This window comes from Diplotaxodon limnothrissa, linkage group LG12, assembly GCF_057381915.1.
Source record: "Diplotaxodon limnothrissa isolate DT_005_m linkage group LG12, D_limnothrissa_male_GT1.1, whole genome shotgun sequence".
NCBI classification, from domain to species: Eukaryota; Metazoa; Chordata; class Actinopteri; order Cichliformes; family Cichlidae; genus Diplotaxodon; species Diplotaxodon limnothrissa.
The window spans coordinates 38,174,896-38,201,676 of record NC_140607.1 but is presented as its reverse complement, the minus strand read 5'-3'; the positions used below and the strand labels follow the sequence as shown (position 1 = coordinate 38,201,676).

Below are 26,781 nucleotides of genomic sequence, written 5' to 3'. Positions count from 1 at the left end.
TGATTACTTCCAAATACGTTAAATCAGTTTTCTGTTGACCGTGGGCAGAAATGTGACGGGTTCTTGCTTAGCTTGACCTTTGACCCTCTGCTGTCCCACATCAGCCCTGATCCACGGCGCTGCTTTCTGTTGTTCGCCCTTCTGTCTTCACCTTCAGCAGCTGAGCCTTGAGAAACGCGGCCGTGCTGGTTGATGTGCAACCATCTGAAAGGTTTTCCATTGTGTTCAGCTGCCTGGCTCATTAGCTGCGCTTCAGCTGAAGGGCGGAGGGTGTTTACCCACGCCGGCCGACTACGCGCTTCACCTGGAGGCCCAGCGGAGGGGTCGTTCCACCCAAACGGCCTTAAAGTCCTGTTTCCTCTTATAGGACTCGGATCGTTTGGCTGTCATCTGAGGAAGTCGTCTAATCTTAGCCGTGAAACGTAGCTCTCTCTCTGAGGGCTGCTCGGTGCAGGCTCGTGTCTGAGGGCTGCTCGCTCTGTTTGTACCTGCGTCAAGGTGCAGGAAGTTAGAATGAAAGTTGCAGGTAAGCGGCTTCATTATTATGATGGGAGGTGTCACTGTTGTGGTTTGGGTTATTGTTAATATATCTGAAGTGTTTGTGTGTGTGAGAACTCCTGTTTGTGGTTGGTGTGACTCTGGGTCAGCTCTCAGGCCTCCACCTGCAGCTTCACCCTGTGCGAAGCTGCACAAACACGGATTCTGGTTTATTTTTTAAAGCTCGCACTGAAGAGTGGGTGGAAACTCTGTAAGCATGTAATCATGAAAATGTCAGAGGCTGAGTTTATGTCGATCATTAACTGCAGGAATGTGCAGACTAGACCTTAAAAACCTCACAGGAGGTTTCGTGTCACTCATTTAAAAAAAGGATGAGCAGGTTTTATATTAAAGGCTTTTGCCAAACACGGAAAAATTCAAATTGGAAGAGGAATAAAATCTCTTTAAAGAAATTCTTTGGTTAAATATCTGTTTATACAGACTTAAAGACACTTGGACCCAAACAGGGCCTCAGTTTATAAAGACTTTCCTTTTTTCTCTCAGCAACACTAAATGTTTGCATAACTTCAGTATTTACCTCAGTATATCATGTTTGGATTATTTGGATTACTGTTTATTTTTATAGGTTATGTTGTTAATTGATTAAACTTCTGATTTATTATGAATGATATCAGAAATAATCCTTTAAAATAAATTTTTATTTTCAGTTTTATTGCTATTTTATGAATTATCAGGTCATAATTCTGTTCATTCCTGCAGAGTTATTGTTTCGCTTTTTATTATTTATTCCTGTAAGTCTCTTTATCACAGTGTCTTTACTCAGGAAAACATTAACGGATCAAATTTGCAGATATATTGATGTCAATCAGTACTCGCTGATTTTTAAATTGGTGCGTCTTTATTTTATATTTTCTCCTGGAAACAGTTTCATAAAAGCGACCTGTGACCGTTTTAAGGCCTGTAGTGCATTAAAAGCAGGCTGATGCTCTGACTCTAGGATCGATGGCTTCTCCCACAGTGGTGGTGCAAAGCTGAACAGTAAATAGACTCCGCCTCCTTCTCTCCTGCTACTTCCTGCAGGTTTGTGTTCTGGCGGCTCATGGAACAGGACATGTGGGAGATCTTTGGTCAGTCTGTATATTATTCATTTTCCCTTCAGTTAGAATCGTTTGCATGGTCTTGGCAAACAGAAGTTGTGTGTATGTGTTGAAATGCTTACTGAGCTTCATGCTGCTGGAGAGCAGCTGCATGAAACCTTTGCTTTGTGTTCGTTACCTGTTGTCTCAAGTTTCAGTTCATCAGTGTTGGATGTCCAGTCCTTTGAGTCCCATTAGGTGTTAGCAGGCTCAGGCTCATCCATTGTAATCGTAATGTTTTAAATGGGCCAGCCGCCCACAGCTCGATAGTCTGACCTCCTCCACAAACACCTTTTCTTGCTCTCTAGCAGAGGAGCACCCAGGTCTGCCATGACGAGTAATCCTAGCATCCCTTTGATGGTGTGAAGGAGCAGCAGCTCTGCTAGGAGCTCGTTAGCCTGTCTGTGGAGAGCCGGAGGATCAACTGACCAATAAAATGACAGCTTTATGCTCGTCTCTCCTGGAGTTCCCCACCTCTGATTTATTTGATCCATCCTTTCTGACTTTTCTATCCAAGAATTGCTTTCGTGTCCTAAAACAGCAGATTCATTGTATAATATTTTTTATTTTATTTCACCCAATGACCCGAAAGCCGAGCACAGAGCTGAGCAGATCAGACCCAGACACCATCCGAGCGATATCCAGACGTCGTATCGATGCATCTCTAAATGTTAGTGGCCATTTCTTCCACACATTTCTTTTTGTGTGACATGCTGGAGCCAGTTTTAAGTGTGAGGGAGGAGAACAAACATGCCTGCGGTCTATTTGGGTGTTGGAAGGGGGCCTGGACTTCCTACCCCTATTCCTGAGGTATGCGGCCTCACCGACCCTGATAATCGAGTAAGACCGAGTATATTGTAAAAGTCTTAGATTGTCCTCGACTCTGTTACCACTGCGGGGCTGAGCTCTTGATCTCTAGCTGTCAGAGTCACGTGTTCAGTGTAAAGGTCAAAGGTTTCAGCTGTATCGAACCTCGTCTACATCTGTGCTCCTCGAGACCTGACCCCCCCCCCGGCCTACTGACTCCAGTTTTCGTCTTATATTTGCAGCTTCTTATAAGATGACAACGGCTCTTTTGTTTTGTTGCTCATAATGTGTCCATTGATGATGATGAGCAGGCGACTGCACACAGGACCTCTGTGCTTCGAAATGTCAGGATGCAAACACACCTGTGAAGGAGCGGAGGCCGGCCGGGCTTCAGCTCCCACAAAGACACGCTTAACAAAAGGTCAAAATACGTGCACTCACACTTCACATATTTCAAGTTACACTGGAGGTCAGAAAGCCAGCGCTCTGTTCTCATGTGAACTTTAAAAAGGAACCAGTCTGACCGCTGGGACAAAGTGACCTCCTTTACTGACACTTTTTAATCTTTGAAAGGTTGCCTTGTGTTGTTTCTCACTAATTGTTGCTCACCTGTGTGCGTCACTAACGGTATTCCTTTGTGTTCTGTCTCAGGTTGCAGGTTGCATGGTAATCTGGACTTGCTGCATGGCAGTTGCATGACGGCACTGAGTCTTGTTGTTGGACTGAGAGCACGCAGCTGCACCCATGGCTCAAACCGTGCACGTGAACGGCAATGGCCCAGGTAACGTGTGTGTGTGAGTGTGAGTGTGAGATTCTTGCAGGGATGTCTTTGACCTTATTTCATTGCAGAGCAGTTTGAGGGAGACGCTGGTTAAATGCGTCCCTGCATGTCTAAAGGTTACAGGCTGCCTCCGTGACTAAGATGTGCTCTCTGGGCGTTGGTGGGCAGGGGTACAATGGGACTGAAGTGGGATTAGGGGTCCAGTTTCAAGCTTAAGTCATGCTGGTATATTTAAGGTCTTGGCTCCGGCTCTTTAGACACAAACACCATGAGTTGCAAGAAGTAATTTTAGTCAAGTCATCCAGTAACTTTTCAGACCTCGAGACAAGAGTTTAACATCTTCACACGCTGTTTGTGCAAACTTGTATTCAAACATTCAAACACTGAACAGCCTCTAACAGCTGTGTGAGTAAGTGTGAGCTCACATGCACTGTGGTGGGTGTTTCAACATATCAGCAGAGGGTCCCTATGATCAAAAGTTTGTTTTTATTTTCCTTTACTCTTGGCTCTGTATGACGTCAGGAAGAACATGATGATAATAATGGAGTGGATTTATATAGCGCTTTTCTAGACACCCAAAGCGCTTTACAATGCCACTATTCATTCACTCTCACATTCACACACTGGTGGAGGCAGCTACAGGTGTAGCCACAGCTGCCCTGGGGCAGACTGACAGAAGCGAGGCTGCCATATCGCGCCATCGGCCCCTCTGGCCAACACCAGTAGGCAAGTAGGGTAAAGTGTCTTGCCCAAGGACACAGCGACCAGGACAGAGAGCCCGGGGATCGAACCGGCGACCTTCCGGTTGCAGATGCAATTCCCAATCCCCTGAGCCACGGTCGCCCCCAATGAGGCGAGCGTGCACGTGTCCACCATCCAGCTGAGTATGCTAGGCTATCACCAGCTTCTGAAAGAGGGTGCTGTTAAAACAGCGCTATTATTTGTTTTATTTTTTTCTGTTGACTGCTTCTATTAGCTCATCATTATTAGCAAACTTACTCGTGGACAAATAAATAAATCGCCCAACCTTATTCCACAGTATATTTTTAATGAATAATCATAATCTTGGCTCGAACCAGATTCAGTGATATCTGAAGCACAAAGGGCAAAGAGTTCTGACGGAGAGAGAATTTTGGCACTTCAGTATGAAAACACACACACACACACACACACACACGTGTGCGCTCTCATTCCTGTGTAGACTAACGGGAGAGCGTGAAGCTTCTTGCTTCCAAATCCCTGCTGGAATGTGCAGCATGCAGGTCGGGTGCTTCAGGAGCGCCGTCCTGAGTGTCAGTCTGCCATCACCACTCCACTCTGCTTGTGTTTCTCAACATGATAAAGTCTGAGCTTCAGTGGCCACATCGACAATAAGTTTGTCCCGAGGAACCCTCAGACCGCTGAACTCCTCGTCGTACAAATAGCCTCTCTGTCGTGTTGGTGGTCAGCAGGCAGACGCGGTGAAAGAATGCAGAGCAGATGGTGATATTTAACCTTTTATTGTAGAGGTGGGTGATGTGCTTTGGGAAGAATGTCGATCTGTGATCCAGGGCTGCTCAATCATGGTAAAAAATTACAACTGATACGTGGAAAATGTTGCACTTGTTGAATTCTGAGAAGGATTTGTTGTTCCTCACCAGACTTCCTGTTTTCAGCCTGTCTTATCATCTTGGCTCGAGCTGAACTAAAGCAGCTACAGTGTGAAGGGGGGAGTCTGAGCTATCAGAGGAGGTGAAAGTGCAGACTTACAAAAATCTACAAAACCAAAACACAAAACAAACAGTTGAAAAGCTGCATGTTTTCAACTGTTTGAAGAATTGTAACCAAAGTCATTGAACAGCGTAATATTTAAACTGGAGTGCTGCATGCATCTTACATATCTGAAGCTCGAGAATGAAGCTTCTCTCAGATTGGAATAAATGCCAGATGTGGGACGCCTCAGCGCATTGAGCAACAAACCATTAAGCACATTTCTTCCAAACAAAACCTCAGCAGACTTTAATGCGACTCCAGCACTGTTTGCAGGACTGATCCCACAGTCTTAAAATACTTCTCCTCAAAAATGTTGGCCTGATTTATTTTAGACCAGTGGGGAGTGAAAACACTCAGGATGTGATCATTTTATATTCTGCACAAAGCTGACATCGGGCAGTGTGAAGTGTTACTCCTGAAACTCAGATCCTGGTCCAGCCCCGGGTTGTCTCTCGGAGAAGACCATTATGGGTCTGACTGGTCTTCAGTGGCACCGGTCGGCACGGGGACACCGCGGTGGCCATCAGGCCAGTGAGGCCACTCCCTGCAGCTCCTGTAAACCCACAGAAGTGGTTTTGTTTCAGTAGCAGTAATGGACCCAGCTGCCCTTTTAAACCTCCCCCATGGTAGCTTTCAGTCACTTTCCTGTTTGTGTAAGAGCTTCGAGTTGATAATGATGTGAGCCGGAGGGGGCGGGACGCTGCGTCTTTGTAAATGTTGTTTGTTTCTCTCTCTGGAGCTGGCTGCTCCAGACCCTTACTGTCTTTACACAACAGCACCGATGTGCCAAGTGTGGTCGTGTCTCTCTGAGCATTAATCACTTCATTGTTGTCATCTGCATGCGCCTCCACAGTCAAGCAGCACAGTGCAGTGATTCAGATTCCTCTCACTCATAAGTTGCATCAGTTAATGCGTTTGCAGTCAGGAAGCTTCCCTCGTATCTTTAAAAGACACAAATCCAGTCCTAAATCTTAATGAGCAGAATCCTGTTTAATGTGCAGAGTTTCATATGAATTTATCTCATTTCCAAGTTATGATGGCAGGTTCATCTGTCACCCTTTTGTTTCCTTTAAAGGTTTGTCTGTGACTGCAGCTCCAGAAGCAAAGGCAGTCGCATACATTTGTTACTCTTTTGCACCAAGAAGTGAGAAACCAGCCACACTAGATCAGCCAAATTATTACGTACACTTCAATGAGTCTCCTGCTGAAAATGGTGTTTCAGTAGTTTTATGAAATGTACACGAGCACCAAGGAGGCGACTGAAGGTTCTCAGTCATCCAGGTCATCGTAGTCGAAGGAGCTTGGAAAGAAAAGCGTCTGGACTTCAAGTTTCCCTGAAGACGTTTCATCCGAGAAGCTTCTTCAGTTCTAAGGTCAAATGGTGGAGCGTCCCTGTGAGGGTCATGGACCCCCTATTGATCCTCTACCTAATCACACGAGCCGAGGTGTGAATACGGGTGTGGGTCACAATCAGCCAGGGTTTCAGGTGAAACCTTGTGAAATTGATCATTGTGAAACCCAACCCCACCCTATCGTCTGATTTACTGGGGTCAGATGGCCCAGGATGTGAGTGGGCGTTAAGGGAAAGGATCTCAAAACTGGATCATAGATGGCAGACAGTTGGTGTCGTAAGCCCCACCCTCTGTTCAAAGATGGTCATTCACAGTAGACCTAGATGGCTTCTTTCACTCCTCTTTCAAAGGAGGAGGTCCAAGGAGGTGGCTGTGCCGAGCCTTCCTGAGCCTCGTTCCGTTTGATGGCACTTCCTGTTAAAAGGGAGTTCTTCCTTTCAGCTCTTCCCGTGTTCTGCTCAGAGGATCGTTTGATTGTTGGGATTTTCTCTCATAGATTACAAAGTTTCCTAAACTTGAATTAAAAATAAAATGTAACCATGACGTTAAACTGTGACATTCATTCATAAGTTTACACCCAAACCGATGGTCCCACCAGCTAATTATGAAACGCTGGTATGTTTAACTCACTAAACCAAAGATGTGTGTAGTAAACACATCTGTGCCTCAGTGAAAACATGTTACTGAATATATCTGGAGAAGTATTTAACAAAAACACAAACCCGTTAACTCCGACCGTCTCGTAGCCGTACAAACTGAAACTGGATCATCACATTTACGTGTTGGTTGACTTGAAGCAGCCCGCACACTGTCGTTGATGTTTTTCTTGACCATCTATGAGAAAATCCAGAGAGGGGCACATTTTTTCAAAGTGCCTCAGTGTTTGCAGAGGAAGCCCAAACATTTCCCTCGGTCTGCATCATCATTGTTGAATTTGGCAGCTGCGTCTGGCGCGACCCCGCGAGTTCCTGGAAGAAGCCCACAGTCGAGCGGACCGGCCTGCGTGCAGCTAATGTGCAGCTTTAATGGACTCTTTGTGTTTTTGTCTTGTTCTGGGTTCAGATGAGGACGGACGCGTCTTGCCTTTGTTGTGTTGAACTGCTGCAGCGTTGATCAAACGTTGGCTCTATTTTTCTTGGGAGTAATTAGGCTCACGGGCAGAGCCAGGAAATACCAGGCTCCGTGTGTGTCTGTGTGTTACTCATGTTGTGGGGACCGAATTCAAGTCCTCATAAGGAAAAGCGCAAAACTTTGGTATGAAGCTCATTTTGAGCAAACTCGAGTGTTTCGTCTTCTGAAGGGGTAAAATCAGAGCTGTTTCTGTGCCGTCGGGCGGGTGGAGGCTGCTCCACCCAGGCGCTTGCATCATGTTTGGCTCTCACAGCTATGCCGGAGCACAGCCCTGCACTTCCAATGAGTTTGCAAGTTTTTCTCTGCACATCCTGAACAGCCCTGAGTTCACTTTCACTTCTTTCAAGCATTTCACGAGTCTTTCAGTGTTTCTCCTGGATGCTGTTGGTAGTGATGGTTGTGTTAAAGGTTAATTATTGCAAAATCAACGTTATAGACAGACTGTGTGGACACATGCTTGGAATTGGGCTGCAGTCTTTTCTTTGCTCACAGTGTAGGTAAACAAACAGACGACAGGCAACGCTGACAAACTCAACATCACAGACGATAATGGCACGTGTAGCACATAAGTGCACTGGTGCAAAGATGTTGGGATAAATTATGGAGTTATAAGGGTTTGATAATGTTACACATGTATACAGTAAGCGCACAAGGACTCGACTATATAGCATGCTTTGATTTGGCAGCAGGTATGGGGGCTGTTTAAGTACAGACACTATGTGAGTGTCTAAGTGTTGGTCAGAGCGACGGCCTGAGGAAAGAAACTGGATACGACTGGAACGGGTCATGTGACGGGTGTGCTGTGACGTTACCTGCTCGTTTCCTCCAGCTCCAGGCCTCGAGCGCCGGTGTCCTGCAGGCTTTAGCTGTTTTTGACCCAACACAGCTGATTAAATGGCTGAATTACCTCCTCAACATGCCTGGAGTTTCCCACCCCTGCTGCAGGGCGTTTAGTCTCTTTGCAACCACAGGTTCCGCCTCCTGGTGGCCATTAATTAATTAGGTCAGTACCTGTGCACACAGGTGAGCTACAAACCTGAAGACTCCAGTCTCATCGTGCGGCTGGGCTCCATCCCAGACCATTATCTGCACGGCTTCCTGCCACCCTGTCTCCACTTTCCTGTCTGATAAAGGCCAAAAAAATACAGGTTAAAGGCACACTTCACTTTTCAGACCCAGAAGCAGCGTGTGCATACTGGATACTGGTAAATATGTACACGTGAGGTACCAACAGTGAAACGGGTGTTCCCAAACAAGTTTGTTTTCTTTGTTATTTCAGGACTTTTTGGAGTGTCACTAAAGATCTTGGAACACTGGAGACTCGATCCCTTTTGAGCAGGAACTTAAATTGAACGTGAGCTGTTGGGCAGAACCGATAAGATTAAAATCTAAATAAAAGGGCAGTTTGCTCAGATCTGAACACTCCAGTGTTTTCTTCTGTGGATGTCGGCGTCTCTCAGATATTCACAAGGCCCAGTGCTTTGTAGTTGGGCCTAAACTCATTTTGTCTACCATCACTAACGAGCAGTTCACTCATTTATCCTAATATCCCCGGATCGCCCCACGCGTGGGTCGTAATGTTGTCTTGGACCACACCTAAGTGCACATGTTATCAGATCATAACAGCTTTAACTCCAGGCCGGTCGTACACATTTAAAACATGTAGTTAAAGATTACTGACACCCTAACTGTCCACAGACTGATGAGGAACTGTGCTCTAAGGTGAGATGTAACCTTCTGTAACTGGTAATTAAAGTGTGTGTGTGTGTGTGTGTGTGTGTGTGTAAAAGCAGGTAGTTTGGCTTGAATTTCTCTGGTTAACAAACAGCTGGCAGACACATTTAGCCCAGTAGCCTCATTTATTCAGCGTCTGATGGCGCTGTGGAATTAAAAGGCTTTCGTCAGCTCTAAATTTAAACTTTTACAGAGCCGCTGTAAAATAAGCACGGCCCCGCTTGTATATTTTTCTTCAGAGCGTCAACATCGGGGCCCGAGCCGGCCTGCAGTCCCATATTTTAAGAGCAAACACGGAGAGCTTGAGCGGCGTGAATGAATGAAGGCTGGACATTTTCAGCAGCTGATTGGAGAAGCAGAGAAAAGCTCAGACACAGTTCGGGGTGTTTTACGTGGCTCACGTGTCTGTGGACATGGAAACGACTGAAACGTGTTACCGACGGTGCGTGCTGCTGAGTTTGGCTGCAGAGGGACGTGTGAGGAACTGGTGTTTGACTCTGAAGCAAGTTTCTGTTTGAGCTGCGAGTCCTCATTGTGAGCTTGTACATATGGCTCACCTTAGATAATTAGGCAGAAATATTTGAATATCTGAGGGAAGTGGAACAGAGCCGGGAACTGTGTGGTCAAAACTAAAACTCTGCTCCGCTGGACGACTTTGACTAAAAGAGGCATTTTTGTTTATTCTGTCTTTTATTAATACACGGTGCACATGCTCATAGCTGTATTTGGTCTTAATGTCCTTGGATGGGTAAGAAAAAAAACATGTATCCCCCTGAAACTAAACGATTAAAAACCAGCTGTTTATACTGGAGCTCAGCTTATTAATGGTTTGAGTTCAGAGACGATTAGACTTTCTGTAAAAAGTGTCAGATGATTATCACCTGAGGAAACGGCTTATCTTCATCAGCTGATTAAAGCACTTTTGGACCCTCAAATAATGATTTCAGTTGTTTGTATGTTTGTTCTGCACTTGGAAGCAGAGCGTTAAACCCACCTGGTCACAGCTGAAAGAACGAGGCTGAAATTCCCACACGAACAGGCTGAGCTGTGAGCTTTGGAGCAAGAGGAGAAAATGAGGTGGAAAAGAGAGGAAGTATGATGAGTCCCTAAATTTGCTAAATTAAAAACTCGTACAGCAGCACTGTTTCCTCACAGCAAGAAGGTCGATTCCACCATCAGGCCGGATACACTAAACGACAGTAATGTGGTGTTTTAACATCCAGGATGTTCAGGGGAAAATGAGAAAATAATTTTATGACCAAATTGTAACCAGAAATGTGCTTTTCTCTCTCCTCTCATTGGCTGCTGAGGCAGATAAAGAGGGAAGTTTGCAGGTCCTGTTTTCGAGGGCTTGGTCACACTGGTGCAGCTCAGTTTGGGGAACAGAATAATGCCTCCTTTTCATGGCTGTGCAAACGGCTTTAGGCAGGGCTGAAGACGTGGTCTGTAAGAAGGGAGATGAAGTCCAGCAGCCTCGCTGTGCTAACTGTCATGTGACCCCTCAGACTGACGAGCTCACAGCTGCTAGCTGCAGCAGACGCCCGGGCTCTTCTCGCTGTCCTGCTGCCCGACCCCATCAGTTGTCAGCTGATGAGGTCATCGCTCAGCTGTTCGGAGTGTCCGTGCCACAGAGCCGCCCGTCACATGCGACACGGCCGGTTGGCGCTCGTGCCACAGGGGGACTCCTCCAAACCAGACAGCACAAGACCGTGACTGTGCGCTCAGAATATTTATACCAGGGGGAAAAACGGGACGTGACTCTCAGGGCAGCAGAAAACAGCCGGGGCTTTGTCTGCAGACGGAGCTGTCAGACGCTCGACTCACAAAAACAAAAAATCAGAAAACACGAGGAAACTGGCTTTTTCCCCCCCAAACAACTGTCAGGAGTGCAGACTAGTTTAAAATTGTGACACAGCATGATTTAAATAAAGTCTTTACCTTACAGCATAAAGCGCCTTGAAGCGACTGCTGCTGTGATTTGGTGCCATATAAATGGAATTGAACTGGAATCCATGCAGTGTTGTCATCACAGGCTGAACACTGAGGGGTAAATTTAGCCGTGCACGGACCAGGTCACTCCGTGTGTGTGTGTGTGTGTGTGTGTACGTGCACTCAGGTGTTTCCCCTCAGTTTTCTTTACCTGGTAGAAAAACGAAGGTAACTTCTGAAAATAAAGGCGTGGACACAAACTGACTGTAAGTCACGGATGAGTCTTTGTATCATGGAGCATAGACCAGTGTAAAAGTGTGACTGGTGTCAAGAACAGACTGTTATTGTTGTGGGTTCACCTCCCCTCCATGCATAACAGGACTCTTATTTAGGAAGGGAAGCGCCCGGCTCTAGCCTCACACGATTGGAGGAAGCAGCTGTCCAATGGTGCACCAGAGCAGCGCTGCGTGTAGTTTACACCAATAGTGGAGCTTTTTATGTCCCGTGTGGAGAGAGGATTGTGAAAGCGAGCACAGAGTGAGGAGAAGGCGTAGTTGCGATCCCAGCACAGAGCCGTGAATGTGAAGCCGAGAGGAGCAGAGGAGGAAACGTCCAGTTAAAGAGCTGCTGGTGTGCGGTGAGTGAAGTTTGAGCAACACATGCAGAGGTTTTAGCAGCAGGCTTATCCCTGTAGTTCCCTCCTCCTGTTGCTGAATGGAAAGGAGCTGGGCGGACTGGAAGGGAAGAGCAGGGCTGTTTATTTCCAGCCTGTGTTTGCTTTAGTCACTGAGAGTTCCAGGCATACCAAGAACAAGCCTCTGTATTTAGCCAACGCGGTGTGAATGCGGCGGCCTGGCTGTGACGGAGGGCATTTTCAGCTGGAAGTGTTGGAGTTTGGACTTTGATTTAAGCAGCTTTGATTGGCCCGTAGCTGCTCTTTTAACTGGGTGATAGCTCGTGGTCACTTCTGCCTGTAACAGCTAAAACGTGGACACTGGATGGATTTTGAACGAGGGAATATTGACGTTGCCTCTCAGAGCCCTTTGCCTTCTTTCTTATGTGAGCTTTGGAAGCGACGGTCTGTTTGTGTCACAGCTTTGAACCTTTGGTTTCGTCACACCTCGGTGAGCCGACTTTGACAGATTCATTTTGTTTTAAATCTCCTGCCGCTTTTGTGGAAAAGCCTGAGTGCTAATTATTTTGGCAGATAATGTTTTAGTTGGACCCAAACTATGTGAGATGCAGAGATGTGAGAAATTTGAGATGTTTGTACTCGCTCTGTCAAATGATGACGACCGTCTGTGGCCAGAGGTGCCGGCAGCGTGCTGCGAGCATTAGACTAACTCTGTGTAAACAAAGAAAATACCTGCACGTTAAGAGTCGGATCAGATGAAGCTGTTGGGATTTGTGGATTTGTCCTCTTTATTTTCCTCCTCCTGTTTTTACCATGTGGCTGAATAAAATGTGCATAGATCTATTTATATGTAAGAGTGGGATTATTGTGATTTTATGTCTCAAATTAACAGGATAAATGATTTTCCTGACTCTCACACTGTCACAGACTTGCTCAGTAGATCCTCTCAGTATGTACGAGTCTATAAATCGGTCTGTTTCCAGCATTAAAGCGACACTAATACATTTTTGTGGTCTCTCTTACAGAAAGAGGACAAAGATGCCCAAGCACAGAAGACGAGAAGGACTCTGAGGCCCCCTACTATGTTGAAACTCCTTATGGTTATCAGTTAGACCTGGACTTCCTCAAGTATGTTGATGACATCGAGAGGGGCAACACTATTAAGAAGCTGAGTATCCAGAGGAAGCCCAAAGTGGCCAAACCCTCGGTGGTGCCTCGGGGCAGCACTGGCGGGGTCGGCGCTCAGGCTGAATGGACCTCCACAGACTCGCTGTCCTCCTCCAACAGTGACGGCAAACAGTCCCCGGTCTTCTTCACCAACAGGGCCGCTGCCCCGCTGACCCCCACCCTCTCCAGGGCAGCCTGTGAGGTGCCTCTGCATCAGCCGTGTTCAAGCATTGCAGAGCAGAAACAGCTCCTCCCCCCGCCGTCGCCCAGGTTTGCCCCTCGGCACAACCCTCAAGTGGAGAAGACCCTCATGGAGACCCGCCGTCGGCTGGAGCAGGAGCGTGCGCTTCTGCAGCCGCTAAGCGAGCCTCCGATGCCCCGCCGGCGTCTCGCCAGCTTCGGTGGTATGGGCTCCAGCAGCTCGCTGTCCTCCTACTCTGGCTCCATAGGCACAAGCCAGATCTCTCCCAACACCTATCAGACTCTGCCCATCAACGGTCATCTCCCTAACGGAGAGTATAACCCCTATTACCCACCATCCAGGGGCAGCTCCATCCGCCACAGCCCCATGAGCTCTGGCGTGGCTACCCCGGTAACGAACGTCAGCCCGTTACACCTGCAGCAAATCCGGGAGCAGATGGTCGTGGCGCTCAAGAAGCTGAAAGAGCTGGAAGAGCAGGTGAAAACCATTCCCATCCTGCAGGTGAAGATTGCCGTTCTGCAGGAGGAGAAAAGACAGTTGGCTGCTCAATCAAAAGGTCAAGGTCTTGGCGGCTTCCGCAAACGTTCCTACAGTGTAGGCTGCGCTGACCAAATGGAAAACCCGGGCCCCATCCAAAAGGAAACGGAGCTGCACATCATCGAGCCAGAAGCCCAGGAGCAGAGCGCTCAGAGGCTGGAGGAGTTCAGACGCCTGGCTGCTGAGGTCCAAGCACTGGAGAAGACTTCCAAGGACAACGCAAATGAAAATCAGCCTCAAAACCTCACGCAGAACCAGGCCCACCAAAAGTCTGTTGGCATAGTTACTGATCAAAATATGAATAATCTTCCAGCCACCCAAAGAAAGCCAGAGAAGGAACGCTGTTTTCGGGACGCGGGGGTGTCTACAGAGCGGCTGGAAATCCGGAGCACTGCAGTTGGCGTCACCGAGGCCATGCTGGGCATGAGCAGCGAAGCTGAGAAAGAGATCGAGCTCCAGCAGCAGACAATCGACTCCCTGAAGGAGAAGATCTACCGCCTGGAGGTGCAGCTCAAAGAAACCACTCATCAGATGGAGATGGGCAAGCTGAAACTGGAGCTCCAAGCTGCCGGTGGGTCAAACAAGAAAAAAGCAGACAAAGGTTTGATGGTCAGGCCGGAGATGTACAGCGCCTGTGTGGAGGCGAAAGTCCAGACACGCAGCCAGGGAGTGGGCGAACATCTGGAATTCAGCCATGTTAGCACTGCTAAAAGTCCACAGACTCTGACTAGAGGAGTGTCCTGTCAGCCTTCTGTGCACAGCGTCGCCACAGGACCGGATATCCCCATGGACCGGTGGGTGGTGCACGAACAGATGGAGGTGTCTGACCAGTGTGTAGGACGGCACGTGGAGACGTGCCATCGGCAGGTAGGCGTAGAGCTCAGCGTTTGTGAGGTGGGAGTGAACACAGAGGAGCTGGTGGACAGCTTGACCCTCGGTGAACCCGCGATGGAAGCCAGCAAAGAGCAGAGATCCGTGGGCTGTGGAGACTGTTCGGTGGATGTGATCGTTAGTCCCATCAAGACGCTGGTGTCACAAGGAACTGAGACTGACCGTGTCAGTCAAGTGGACTCTGGAGTCACGGCAGCTCCTGAGTTCCTGACTCAGGAGACCAGCACTGAGGCAGAAGTTGCACACAAGTCCACGAACACGAAGCACGCTGTCCTCTCAGACTCATTCACTCACATGGAGTCGGTTACATCAGATAAGCAAACCAACACGGTGGTCACAGAAACCCGGACCGTCGCTGCCGGAGAAGGACTCGTCAAAGACGTTCACTCAACGGCAAAGATGCGTTCGATCGCCGTTGGAACCACCTCGGACGTGGAGCTCTTGCCCGGCAAATTGAGCTCAACTAAAACCAAAGAATGCGGGGTGGGGCCAGTGAGCATCCATGAGAATTTCCTGGTTGGTTTAAAAACCAGAAACATAGCATGTGGCCCCTCCCAGCCGGCTGAGTCTGTGGCGAGCATCGGCAGCCAGGAGACGGCAGAGGTGAAGCCTGCGCCGGCCGCTGTGCACGCTGATCCGGCCGCCCTGCAGGCGCACGGTGGCGTCAGCTTGGACCATTACATCGAGCGCGTGCAGAAGCTGCTGCAGGAGCAGCAAATGCTGCTGGCCGAGAACTATACCGAGCTGGCGGAGGCATTCGGCCAGCCCCAGTCCCAGTTTGGGGTCATCAACAGTCAGCTGGTCAGCACACTGTCATCCATCAACTCAGTCATGAAGTACGGGAGCGCCGAGGACATCCTGAAGCTGCAGGCGGAGTCAAAAGAAGGTGAGGGTACTGTTTATTTATTATATCAGACTAGAGTCTGACATGTAGACCGACTCGAGCTTTCCTCCCATTATGATAATGGCTCTTCTGTAGCTAACGATCGTGTCATTTGATCGTCCTCAGCTGATGGAGTTTGCTCCGCTGTCACAGAGATGATGTGATTTCCATTTCATCCTCTTCATGTTTGCTTCTCCATTTTGAAAGCGAGCATTTCCTCCAAACCTAAAGTTATTATTTCGTTTGTATGAAAGCAAAGTAACAAATTCATAAAATACTGAAATGCCTCCTTCACTCAAAACTACAGCACAGACCTCGTGCTTATCTTTATATTTTTACATGCTGTAGGCATTTCTGGGAGTATTTCAACTTGCTATGCATCAATACAAACGTTATATCCCAAATTTTAATAATGTGTGTGCATTAAATCCATAATAACTACACATATTGCAAAAGAAGTGCAATAAACATGTTTCTACTTAAAGAAATTTCAAGTGTCTTCATAGTTTCATTTTTGAGATACACAATGTTTTTTTATTAACTGCAGGAAAAACGAAATAACTATTATAAAAAAACAGCATCAAGAGAATCTACTTCCAACAGGTCAATTAAGCCTCCCAGAAACTGTACAGAAAGGCATGAACTTTCATAAACACAGTAAACCTTTGAGAGGCGCTGCAAGGAAAAACTACGTTTCCCCAAAACATGACGTCACGTCCGGTTTTGACAGGTGATGGTGAACATGCGATGGTTTGCGCTGATGTAGGAAGTGCTGCAAACAGCTGATCAGATTGGCAAAGTGTGTTTCAGGATTATTATGTTTTTGTTGTTGCAGCAATTTTTATGTTTTTTTTTTTTTTTTTTTTTGCAAAGCCATTTGGAAAAAAATTGAATGCATGTTATGCAATTTCAACTCCAGTTTCATATACAAAAAAAGTGCGCCAGCTTATGTGGTTGCAATTCTACCAGGATTTAAAAATGTTACGTTTAAGCTCCGATGGGCCTAAACGGGTTACAGACAGCTGTGACGGCACAAACCTGTCGACATTCAGCTGAGTGATGTGAAGTTTGCAGTAGCTACAGTTAAAGTTTTAACATGGGAGTCTATGGGGACTGCCTCAAGTGGTCATTAGAGGAACTGCAGGTTTTTCAGCCCTGGACGAGTGCTGCTCGTCTCAAACACATTTGTATGCATGTCAGTGTTCTAATGAGCTGAATCAAGGTGTAGTTCAGGACTGAAGGGTGGGTGCTGGTTTGGAGTTTAGGGGGTGGGGTTGTCACACACTTGTAAAGAGAATCCTGATAGGATCAGACAGGCTGTGCTGATCTGTGACCCTGAAAAATGTGGCAGGGCCTTTGGACTTGAACCAACAATGAGCTCATTTCTTTCAGGAGGCAGTAATGTCGCACCATTCTTCCACTTGTTGTTTTTGCGGGCCGCCCTGCCTTCACTAACAGCTCCCTGCTGATGCTGATTCATGGCTCCTTCTCCCTTACATAACACACGTTGTTGCAGATGAGCACGCAGCGACTCTGTGCTCCTTTCTGGCCTCTTTTGCGATGTCATCACACGTTTCCTCTTTTGTTTTTATCCCGTTCTTGTGACTTTACTCCTGCCATCAACATTCAGCACACAGTTACATTAAAGTCACGGCTGATGCTGCTCCTTGGAGCACCAAGAGCCTTTTTCCTACTGAATGCTGCCGTCTTCAAATCAGAGGAGTGAAAAACTGTCTTTGATTTAGAAAACTGGATCTCAAATCGCTCCTCGCCTCTGTGGCGCTCTGTCGTTTCAGACGGTAACAAAGTGAACGTTCAGAGCTCAAAATGTCTAAACCTGCCTGACCTTTTCTTTTGTTCCCCTTGTCAGAGAGCAGTCAGCAGCTCCAGCTGTCGTCTGTCGGGGCGAAGCATGTGGAGAAGTCACCTGACCTCACAGCAGCGGATACGCCTGCGAACACGCCGTCGCAGCAGCAGATCAGTGCGGCCGAGCAGAAGAGCCGCATGGACCTCCAGAGGTCTACAGCGCTGCATGGTGCGACTGCAACAACACAGCTCATTGTTGTTATTATTATTCCAATATTAAATATTTTAAGAGCGCTGCAGTTTACAAGCTGCATATAAAAGATGGACCTGCCACTGCCGTCTGTAGTTGGAATCAACATCTTGAAGTTTCTGTTTGTTTTGTGGGTAGTTTTGAGCTAATGCTAACAAGTCTGGCTAGTCCAGAGACTCTGAGGCGTCCCACAGACGCCTGCTCGTTATTTCTAATGAACTTCCTGATAAAATACTACAGCTTCATCCTAATTGGACAGCCAAAAGTGCTCCAGGCCACGCCTCTGACAGTGTAAATGTACCCCTGTCCTGACTGTGGAGGTTGCAGGTTCTGAGATGGAGGTCTGGAGGCTGAAGGTGGTTTCGAGTATCATAGACTCCCAGATCTGTGTTGCTTCTGCTTTTAGCTCAATCAGTTTTATTTTGGTGCTGCAGCCACACCCACCTGACTGCTACGTCTTATGGTCAAGTGCTGAACCTTAACATGATTCAAAGGTTTTCCCTCCACAGCAGACGGGCTGATGTCTGATGCTCTGTGACCCAGGAACATGAATCAGATTGTCAGCTCGTGCTTTTTGGACTCTGTTGCTCAGTTTGAGAGTCAAACACATCTTATTTGCCTTCTTCGGCCCCCGAGTCCATTTATCAGGGTTATAAACACTGCGAGCTGAAGTCACTGTTTCAGCTTCAGTTCCTGTTCCTGTGCAGAAGCAGAGCGCCAGAACAGTAAGAGCGAGGCTCTGGAGCGTGAAGCAGATGTTTTCCTAAGTTATCTGACCAGATGTTTAGGCTGTGGTCTGCTGGCTGTAGAGACGGCCCCTCAGCAGAACATTCAAACGCTTCTTTCACAACCCGGCTGCTGTAAGGTGCGCGTTACCTCACCTGAGCTGACTGTAGGAGGTTACCTCGCGCAGACGCCAGGTGACGTGTGAAACGCCACCACGAGCGCCGTCATCGGCCCGACGAGCGGCTCGCGCCACTCTCACTCCCAGCTGTCAAAACACGGGAAGCGTGCTGAACGACTCTGTTGCTAATGAGCAGCGCACGCGCCTGTGTGTACACATGCAGCTCCTGCATGCTGATGCATGAACTCCCCGCGGCGTTAAGGAGGCCCCTCGGTGGAGGCAAGTCCTGGCAGATGTGCTGAGTGTTTCTGGCTCGCTCTGCTGGTATTTCGGTTTTCGAGGCCTCTACTTAAAATGACTGAGATACTTCGGGCTTTGAGTCGGCTTCCAGCGCCTCACGGACAGATGAGACGGACACTTAATGGCTGCTTTCGTCTCTGCCAAAGCTCTCGATCATGTCAGAACTTTTAGTGGAGCATTCAGGCGTTATCGGCTCTTTGTAACCAGCTCAATGGGCTATTTAGTTACATGGTGTGTTAATTATGCAGGAGGAGAGTTGGAGGGATGATTTTATGAGGAGGATCGTGATGAAACATGGGAAAGAGACGGAAACGACGAAGGAAAAACACTTTGCACTCCGAAAAGTCTCACCTTACACACTATAAATAACGGAAACATAAATGGTCTTATTTTAATGATGCATAAACTCCAGATAAGTGTGTCTGTCACAGCCCTGTAATACTGTCTCAGCCACACACGGCTGTAAACAAAAGGGAGCCTAAATAGTCCAGCTGTTTAACATGATTCCAACAGGGGGCGCTGCGCTCATGAACAGAGGTGAAATATAGAAGCTGGAGCTTACAGATGTCAGAGATCTGATTTAATCTTATTCTTTATTCATTTAGTGACGAGGGTCTGTTTGAGATGAAGTCCTGACGAGGAACGTATCTCTGTTCATAGCTGACGTCTGAATATCTGCAGTGTTCAAAAATATGTGAACACACAATCATCACATGACGGCAGTTAAACGTGATTCTGTCGCTCAGGAAACAAAAGCATTCTGCAAATCAAAGTGACAACAGGAGGAAACGACGCAGGCGGTGCCGTCGCTCCGTCTATCGTCGTCGCTCCGTCCTCGTTGCTGCTCTGTCGTCGTCCTCGCTCCGTCCTCATCGCTTCCTGAAGTTGAACTTTGTGTCACATTGTGATGATGAAGGGTTTCCTTTTTTATGTATCGATGAACTATTCATGTTTGGATATAACAGCGCGCCTACATGGTGCTTTTTATTAACGATAAACACACAGCCCTGTTTTAAAGCAGCCTGTTCGATTTATCAGATGAGTTTAAGTTGATTCTGGATTACGTGTCATGTTGTCGGCTCTGGTTTACGATGTTCTGCGTCTCCTGCAGGGCAGAGCACCCTGAAATCCATCATGAAGAAGAAAGACGGCCGAGCCGACTCCAACGGCACGAAGAAGAACCTGCAGTTCGTCGGGGTGAACGGAGGGTGAGAATGTTTTTAATCAGAAGTTTGCAGCGTGAGAGTTTTTCAGTGTTTGTGTCCCGGCTGAGGTCAAAGGTGGCAGGGCTCACGTTTGCTCAGCTGCGTCGACGCCGAGCCTCACGAGCTCGTTAGTGTTGTTCGCAAATATGAAACCCGAGCTGCTGATCTGCACTCACATCTTTGTTTCTGCACCTCTGTCGCCCCCTCGTGGCGCAGATACGAGACTACGTCGAGTGACGACTCCAGCTCAGAGGACAGCAGCTCCTCTGGGTCAGACGAAGAGGACGAGGAGGAGGAGGAGGGGTACGGAGGAAAGGAGGAACACCAGAAAGTGGAGGGGCAGAGCACGAGGGAGGAGTTCCAGCCCGAGGGAGCAGAGGACGTGGACAAGAAGGATGACGAGGAAAGTTCAGAGAAGCAGGAGACGAGAGAGAGGCGAGTAAAGAAGATGAAATCATGATGATATTTTTCTGTCTGTAAATTTGATCAGTTGTGTTAGGATGAGGCTGAAGCTATTAGAAGAATGACGTCTGTTTGACCTCGACTCAAAGGTACGAGCTGAGCGAGAAGATGCTGGCTGCATGCGACGTTCTCAAGTCGCACCTCAGTGACTCCAAGGCTGTGACCAACAAAGACCTGGTGAGGAATCTGATCAGCTGTTTGTTAAACGATGTCATGAAACGTGGTTTGGAGCGCAGCGCTGACCAGTCACCACAGTGGATTCAGTCTGACACGCCCACTGTGCACCCAGAGCTGGGCCTTTGGCTAAATTTGCCTGTCAGCGTGCTGATGGTCACTTCCTGTCTGTGCAGAGAGGCTGTCTCAACACGGTGCAGCACGAGTGGTTCCGCGTGTCCAGCCAGAAGGCGGCGGTGGCGGCCATGGTGGAGGACTACCTGGGAGCTTTCACGGACTTCTCTCCCGCCGTGCTGCGCCACATCGTCAACATGGCCGACGGCAACGGCAACACGGCGCTGCACTACAGCGTTTCACACTCAAACTTCCAGGTGGTGAAGAAGCTGCTGGATGCAGGTGAGAGCTGCGTTCGTGCGAGGCGGCTTTGAAGCGATCGGCTCCCAGGAGAGGCGCTGCTGAGGGAGGGCTTCATCTCCCGCCTCCAGCTTCTTCTTCTCCATTTATACTGTTTGTTTGTGTTTGTTTTCTAAATGTAAAAACTGAAGACAGCAGACCGTCTGTCCATCCTGTAAGTCCTCGGCTCGTTCACTGGTGGAGCGCTGCGGGTAGGATGAAGTTCAACTTAAAAAAAACTTTATTTAACTTGATGTGGGCACAGAGCAGTGAGACGTTCATGTTGAGGGACGTGCAGTCTTTATTTGTTGTCTATAAAACGTCTCAGATGTCACGATGGTCAGATTTCACCTTTTTGTCTTCCTGGTTTCTCCTCGTGCTTCACCTCCTTTTTCCTCCGTCCTGACAGTCGAGGAGGATCCTCCCTCTCTGTCCCCGCAGCTCCTGCTGTTAACAGCAAAATAATTATCTGATAGTTTGACACAAAGGCAGCTGAGTGACCTCGTGATGCAGAGCCACAGATGCAGGCGGGACACGGCTTCACGCTGGAAGACGATGAAGGAAAACACTGAAAGTGAGGATACAAGGATACAAACGGCTTCGGTTGGTGCTGTCTCCACACAGCAGGAGGGGGCTCCTCCAGCTCCTCCGCCTTCCTCTCAGGCTCGAGGCTTGTTTGGACTCAGAGTTGTAATAAAGAGTGGTTAAATGTGGTGGCAGTAATATGACTTCCAGTCAGCAGGACTAGAAACGGTCCGTTTGCATTTCCATATCTTCCTGTGAGAAAATATATTTTAAAGCTCGGGCAGGAAATCTGCACGTGTGAGTTAAATGTCACCAAGAACACGTAGACGACACGGACGCTCACATTTGGGCTCCAAGACAGGAAAGTTTTCTCGTCCTCGCTGACGCTCCCACACAGCGAGCTCCGCGGAGGCTCAATAGACTGTGATGAGGTCGCTGCCACTCGCTGCTCTGAAGGCCTTTTGTCTCCTCTGCCTTTTGTGTCCTTGTGTCCGTGACGCCGTCTCCGCCCCCTCCTCCCATTGCAGCCTTTGTCCGTCCCAGTTCTAGCTGAGGCCTCCGCTCGCTTCGCTCCCATCCGGCCTCTGACGGGTTTCTTCCCCCTCCATGTTGGCGTGTTCAGCTTGTAGAGAGTGTGAGGAGGAGCAGACGGTACGACACGAGTGTTTCCTTTTTGTTTATTCACGAGGAGAAGCGACTGACAGACGCGTCACATGCTGACACGTCTGTGACGTCGTTGACTGGTGGTGACGAGTCAGTGTCCAGGCTGACCCCCACACCCCCAACCCGAGACAACCAGTGATAAAAATGTCTTTGTCCAACCTTCTGGAAGTTTTAAACTGTCTGTGTTGGTGTGTGTTTCAGACGTGTGTAATGTGAACCAGCAGAACAAGGCGGGATACACCCCCATCATGCTCGCCGCGCTCGCAGCCGTGGAGACGCCCAGGGACATGCGTATTGTGGAGGAGCTCTTCGGCAAGGGTGACGTCAACGCACGCGCCAGTCAGGTCAGTGAGAGGAGGTCAGAGGTCAAAAGGTCGCAGCAGTAATACGAAGGTCACGATGGCCAGACAAGAGCAGAGTCGCTCTAAAAAGCAAACGAAGCAAAAGCAGAAATGAAACGTGCACGATGGACAGAGCGGAAACGGGAACGTTACTGAAAAAATCAGAAATGCACAAATGAAGCTAAACATGAGTCGATGAACGACTGCCTGCAGAAGTTTAAACAGAGTTTAGTTTAAACCTCTGGAGCTGCTGAAGTGGGAAAATTGCACTTTAGTGACACCGTGTGGTGGAGAAAGGTAACGGCCTGGACTTTTAAAAGTGAGACAAATTTAAGTTTGTGAAATACTGAACATTTGATCTGGACTCGTGTTTGGGAACGATGCAGCGGGAACACGACCCGTTAGCGTGGACTGCTTCCAGACAAAGCTTCTTAGAGCTGCTGGAGAGATTTTGACCTGGTGCCACTCGGTGTGTTTGTGGCACAATGTGTGCTGATGAACACAAACCAACGTTAAGAGTTTTCAAACATGTTGAAATATAGAAAAGGATTGTTTGCATCCTGTGATCATGAATAAACAGTAACATCAATCATCTGGATGATTGTTCCTTGGTTACCTGAACCATGCATCGTTGCTTCACCCAGGCTCCGCCCACCGTACAGTTGTACTGGCTGTGCTGTGATACTGTGGATGTTTGTGTGGCTTCATTGACAACGGCAGCTGTGTGATCAGAGCTCTTCGTTTAATGAAACCGTTTTAGTTCAGAGTTGATATTTGCACGAACGCGTCGGCGTGGAGGCCGGAAGCGTCCGGTTTGCTCACCGTGCTTTTGTCCCCGCCGCAGGCCGGCCAGACGGGGCTGATGCTGGCGGTCAGTCACGGCAGGATGGACATGGTTCGAGCTCTGCTGGCTCACGGCGCCGACGTCAACATCCAGGACGACGAGGGCTCGACGGCGCTCATGTGCGCCAGCGAGCACGGCCACGTCGAGATCGTCAAGCTGCTGCTGGCCCGGCCGGGCTGTGACGCCACGCTCAGCGACAGTGTGAGTTGTGTAGAAGAACTTTGTTGCTGTAATGTTGGACCCACTGGTTTCTAACATTAGAGAAGAACTGCAGGTGTGTAGCTGCTGTTCTTTTGGTCATGCTGACTTATTTTGTTTGTTCCACCAGGATGAGAGCAGCGCTCTGTCCATAGCTCTGGAGGCGGGACACAAGGACATCGCAGTGCTGCTTTATGCTCACGTCAACTTCTCCAAAGCCCAGTCACCAGTGAGTCGCTATTTTAATGTTGCACCAAATCATGGAAGCTTCGTCACACATTTCAGAACCTCCTTCCTAATAATCTGGTGTGTGTGTGTGTGTGTGTGTGTGTGTGCGCGCGCGCGCGTGTGTTTAGGGAACGCCTCGACTCGGCAGAAAAACGTCCCCGAGTCCGACCCGGAGGGGCATGTTTGATTAAACCCAGCCTCTCCTCTGCCCACAAACCCTGCGCTGCTATTGGTTCTCATGCACGACGCCTTACCCATCGCTGGATTTCCCCAACCAACCAATGAGATTTCTGGATTTTCTTTGATCTATGTGCACATTTGCCTCCACGGCGAGCCCAAAGTGCCCTTTGAATATGAATGTAAGCAGCTGGTGCTTCACAGACTGGCTGAAACGTGTCCAAAGTCACAAACTCTGGAGTTCAGACCAACCTTTAAACTAAAATATGCCTTTTTTTTTTTTACTTGATGCTCAGTGTTGATCATAAAGAGCACCAAACCCTCGTCATTTGATTTTATTTTTAATTATGTTTGCGAGCGTCAGAGATGGAGCGCGATCCGGCCATCCTGTACATACCGCTGGCCTCGACATCCCGGTGTCACGTCGGCGTGAGCTAAACTGGAGAAGTTTTACTTTTATACAAATGATTTGTATCTATTTAAAAAGAAGAATCACAGTATTTTGAATATTTCCTTTTACTACTTAACAATCCACGAGGTTATATATTTATCAGAGTATAGTTTTTAATGCAGAGATGTATTACGTTGTACATACGGTGGTCGTTTGACTCCAGTTTCCTTCTGTGTAAAATAAGTTCTCTAGTTTTCATCAAGGTACTGACTTTCATGCTCACGTGAGATTTGAAGTGCCTTAAACTTTACCATGTAACAATAAACACCAATTAAAGAATCCAGACGTGTCGGGTTTGTTCTCACCGCTCGACGTTTCTGCAGAACGGTTTCATACCAGTTAATGAAGAAACTGACCTGTGAACAAAACCGTGGTTCATGAGCAGCAGGGAGGTCAGTGTTGGAGTAAAAGGCATAAAAACAAGTCCTCAGATCAACCTTTTTTTTTCTCTTTTACAAGAAAACTGGGGAAATACTGAGATTAATTGATTCATACGTCAGTGGTTCTTTTTTTTTTAAAGATCCTCAGGTATCAGGACTAGAGAGGAAAAATCACACAGTCCAAAGAAAAACCCTGAAGACTTTCAGAAAGCTGCAGAAGTGTTGCTCAAGACCACTTTAAAAATTAAAGTCTGGCTCCTCCAAAACAAATCCACTGCTGCAAACAAAAGGAGCTCGTTCCAGGAGACCTGGACAGGACTATAACCCATCAGTGGGACCAGTAAGTGCTCCTTGGTGCAAAGAGGAACATGCTGAACACTGCCAGAGCAAAATGACCTCCAGCAGGACGCTGGTGTGAACGTGTCTGACTGAACCAACGGACTTCATGACTGGCTTGAGTGTCTGACCTCTTCTGGTGGGTGCTGTCACTGTCCAGCACCGAGAAGCTTTTCTGTTTGAGGAGTCCAGCGCTCGTTCATGCAGAGACAATGTCACAGTGGGATATTTGTGTAGTGCAGCCTTAAAGTTATAGTTTGGACTCTGGGTGGTGATCAGTCGATCGTTTCAGAAATGTCCTGAACTATTTTCATTGATTCTGGGGTGTCTGGAGGCTCTTTGTTCAAACATTTCTGGGTTGTTGCCCAAAAATGGTGACAACTGTTTCATTTGTACATATTTTATTATTTCATCTTAAAGAAAATCAGCATTACGTAAGAAGCATGTGCACAGGGGTCGATTCAAATCAGTACAAAAAATATCAGCTTTAATTTAGAAAAGCAGCTTTCAAGACACGCCGCCAACTCACTAAGGTTTATCCACCAGGATCAAAACAAGAACGAGCCAATCACAGAGCAGAAGAAACAAAGTGAAGACGTGCAAATTCTGCTTCAAAAAGTTCTTTTCACTTTAAGATTTTGGTCATTTTGTTTTACTGAGTTTAAACCGTTCTGGTGTTTCTGACCATAAGCTGACGGTTACATGTTTGATGTGTTCAACAACTCGGACCTGCTGGAGTTTTCCAGCTTTGGGAGATAAACACAATAAATGAAGAGACTTCATGACCCAGGTTAATATGATCAAGGGCCAGCAGGTTTGACCTGAGCTCTGCTTTTACTGCACTGTTCAGACAGAGGCCTGATTCTGCCTGAAAGCACAAGCAGAGGGGGGCATAGCTCAGTGGTAGAGCATTTGAGGTCTCCGGTTCAAATCCGGATGCCCCCTGTAGAGGCTCGGTGCTGTTTTATCTGCCCTGCTGACAAGCTCTGAATCTGTGAGGAAACGACCTGCTCACACTCATAAGAGATTTGATTTCTTATCACAGATGATGAAACCATGCAGCAGATCCTGCAGCTGCTGCTTCACACTGTTAGTTAGCTTTCACCTGCACCTGCCTGCTGTTGAGCTGCTCTTTCTGTTACTGTTGCTGTGGTAACCATCATCTTAGGATTCATTTGCACTTTAATTTAAGAGGTCACTTACCTTCATACATTTCTGTTTGCAGTTATCTGCAGTTTGGTTCAATGCAGCGCAACAAGGCCCTGATGACCTGAAACCCAACGTCCACACACCTCTCCCTGATGTTTAACACTCTGATGAGTTGGAGGCTGAATGAAGCTCAGTCTGACCTAAATGGCCTTGGCTGCTGACGTCTTCCCTGCTCCTCTCCTCCCACACAGAACCAGGTTTAAAGATGGTTTGATGAGTTCATGCACCGACATTACTGTCATGGCTGGACCAACATCTCAGATGCTTCAGATCCATTTTTCTCTCTAAATATTTGACCCAAGCCTGATCACCTGTGATGAAGATCACCCTCTGAGTCCTCCTCTGTTGTTTTAGGATCCCTGGAAGTCTATTTTAAACCTGTTGTTACTGACCTTGGTTTTGAGTTGGACAGTGATTTTAAATTGGACAACCAAATCAGAGCAGTGGTGAAGTCCAGTTTTTATCATTTAAGGCGACTGGCATGAGTAAAATCTTTTCTTTCGAGGCAGCACCTTGAAGCAGTGATCCATGCTTTTATTTCTTCCCGCCTGGACGACTGTA

At 47.8% G+C, this 26,781-nt stretch overlaps 1 protein-coding gene across 2 annotated transcripts; it reads left to right on the top strand.

Annotated features, from left to right (window-relative positions):
• Nucleotides 1-453: 453 nt before the first annotated feature.
• kank1a (KN motif and ankyrin repeat domains 1a) lies at nucleotides 454-24,792 on the top strand. 2 transcript variants are annotated; one of them, XM_085367589.1, is made up of 12 exons: nucleotides 454-526; nucleotides 1,579-1,625; nucleotides 12,780-15,437; nucleotides 17,305-17,469; nucleotides 19,746-19,842; nucleotides 20,056-20,274; nucleotides 20,391-20,478; nucleotides 20,652-20,871; nucleotides 22,258-22,400; nucleotides 23,242-23,442; nucleotides 23,570-23,668; nucleotides 23,796-24,792. In XM_085367589.1, exons 2-12 carry the CDS (start codon nucleotides 1,598-1,600, stop codon nucleotides 23,856-23,858), a joined length of 3,981 nt encoding a protein of 1,326 aa, XP_085223715.1. In that variant the 5' UTR covers nucleotides 454-526; nucleotides 1,579-1,597; the 3' UTR covers nucleotides 23,859-24,792. The 2 variants fall into 2 exon arrangements, with proteins under 2 accessions (XP_085223715.1, XP_085223714.1); XM_085367588.1 differs by lacking the exons at nucleotides 454-526; nucleotides 1,579-1,625 and adding an exon at nucleotides 3,179-3,222.
• Nucleotides 24,793-26,781: the final 1,989 nt, after the last annotated feature.

Bases quoted from the DNA above. Each gene is read 5' to 3' on its own strand.
- kank1a (XM_085367588.1), top strand. From the start codon at position 3,186: ATGGCTCAAACCGTGCACGTGAACGGCAATGGCCCAG. The intron at 19,843-20,055 runs GTGAGAATGTTT...CTCGTGGCGCAG, and splicing joins TTCGTCGGGGTGAACGGAGG to ATACGAGACTACGTCGAGTG. The intron at 20,275-20,390 runs GCGAGTAAAGAA...CTCGACTCAAAG, and splicing joins AAGCAGGAGACGAGAGAGAG to GTACGAGCTGAGCGAGAAGA.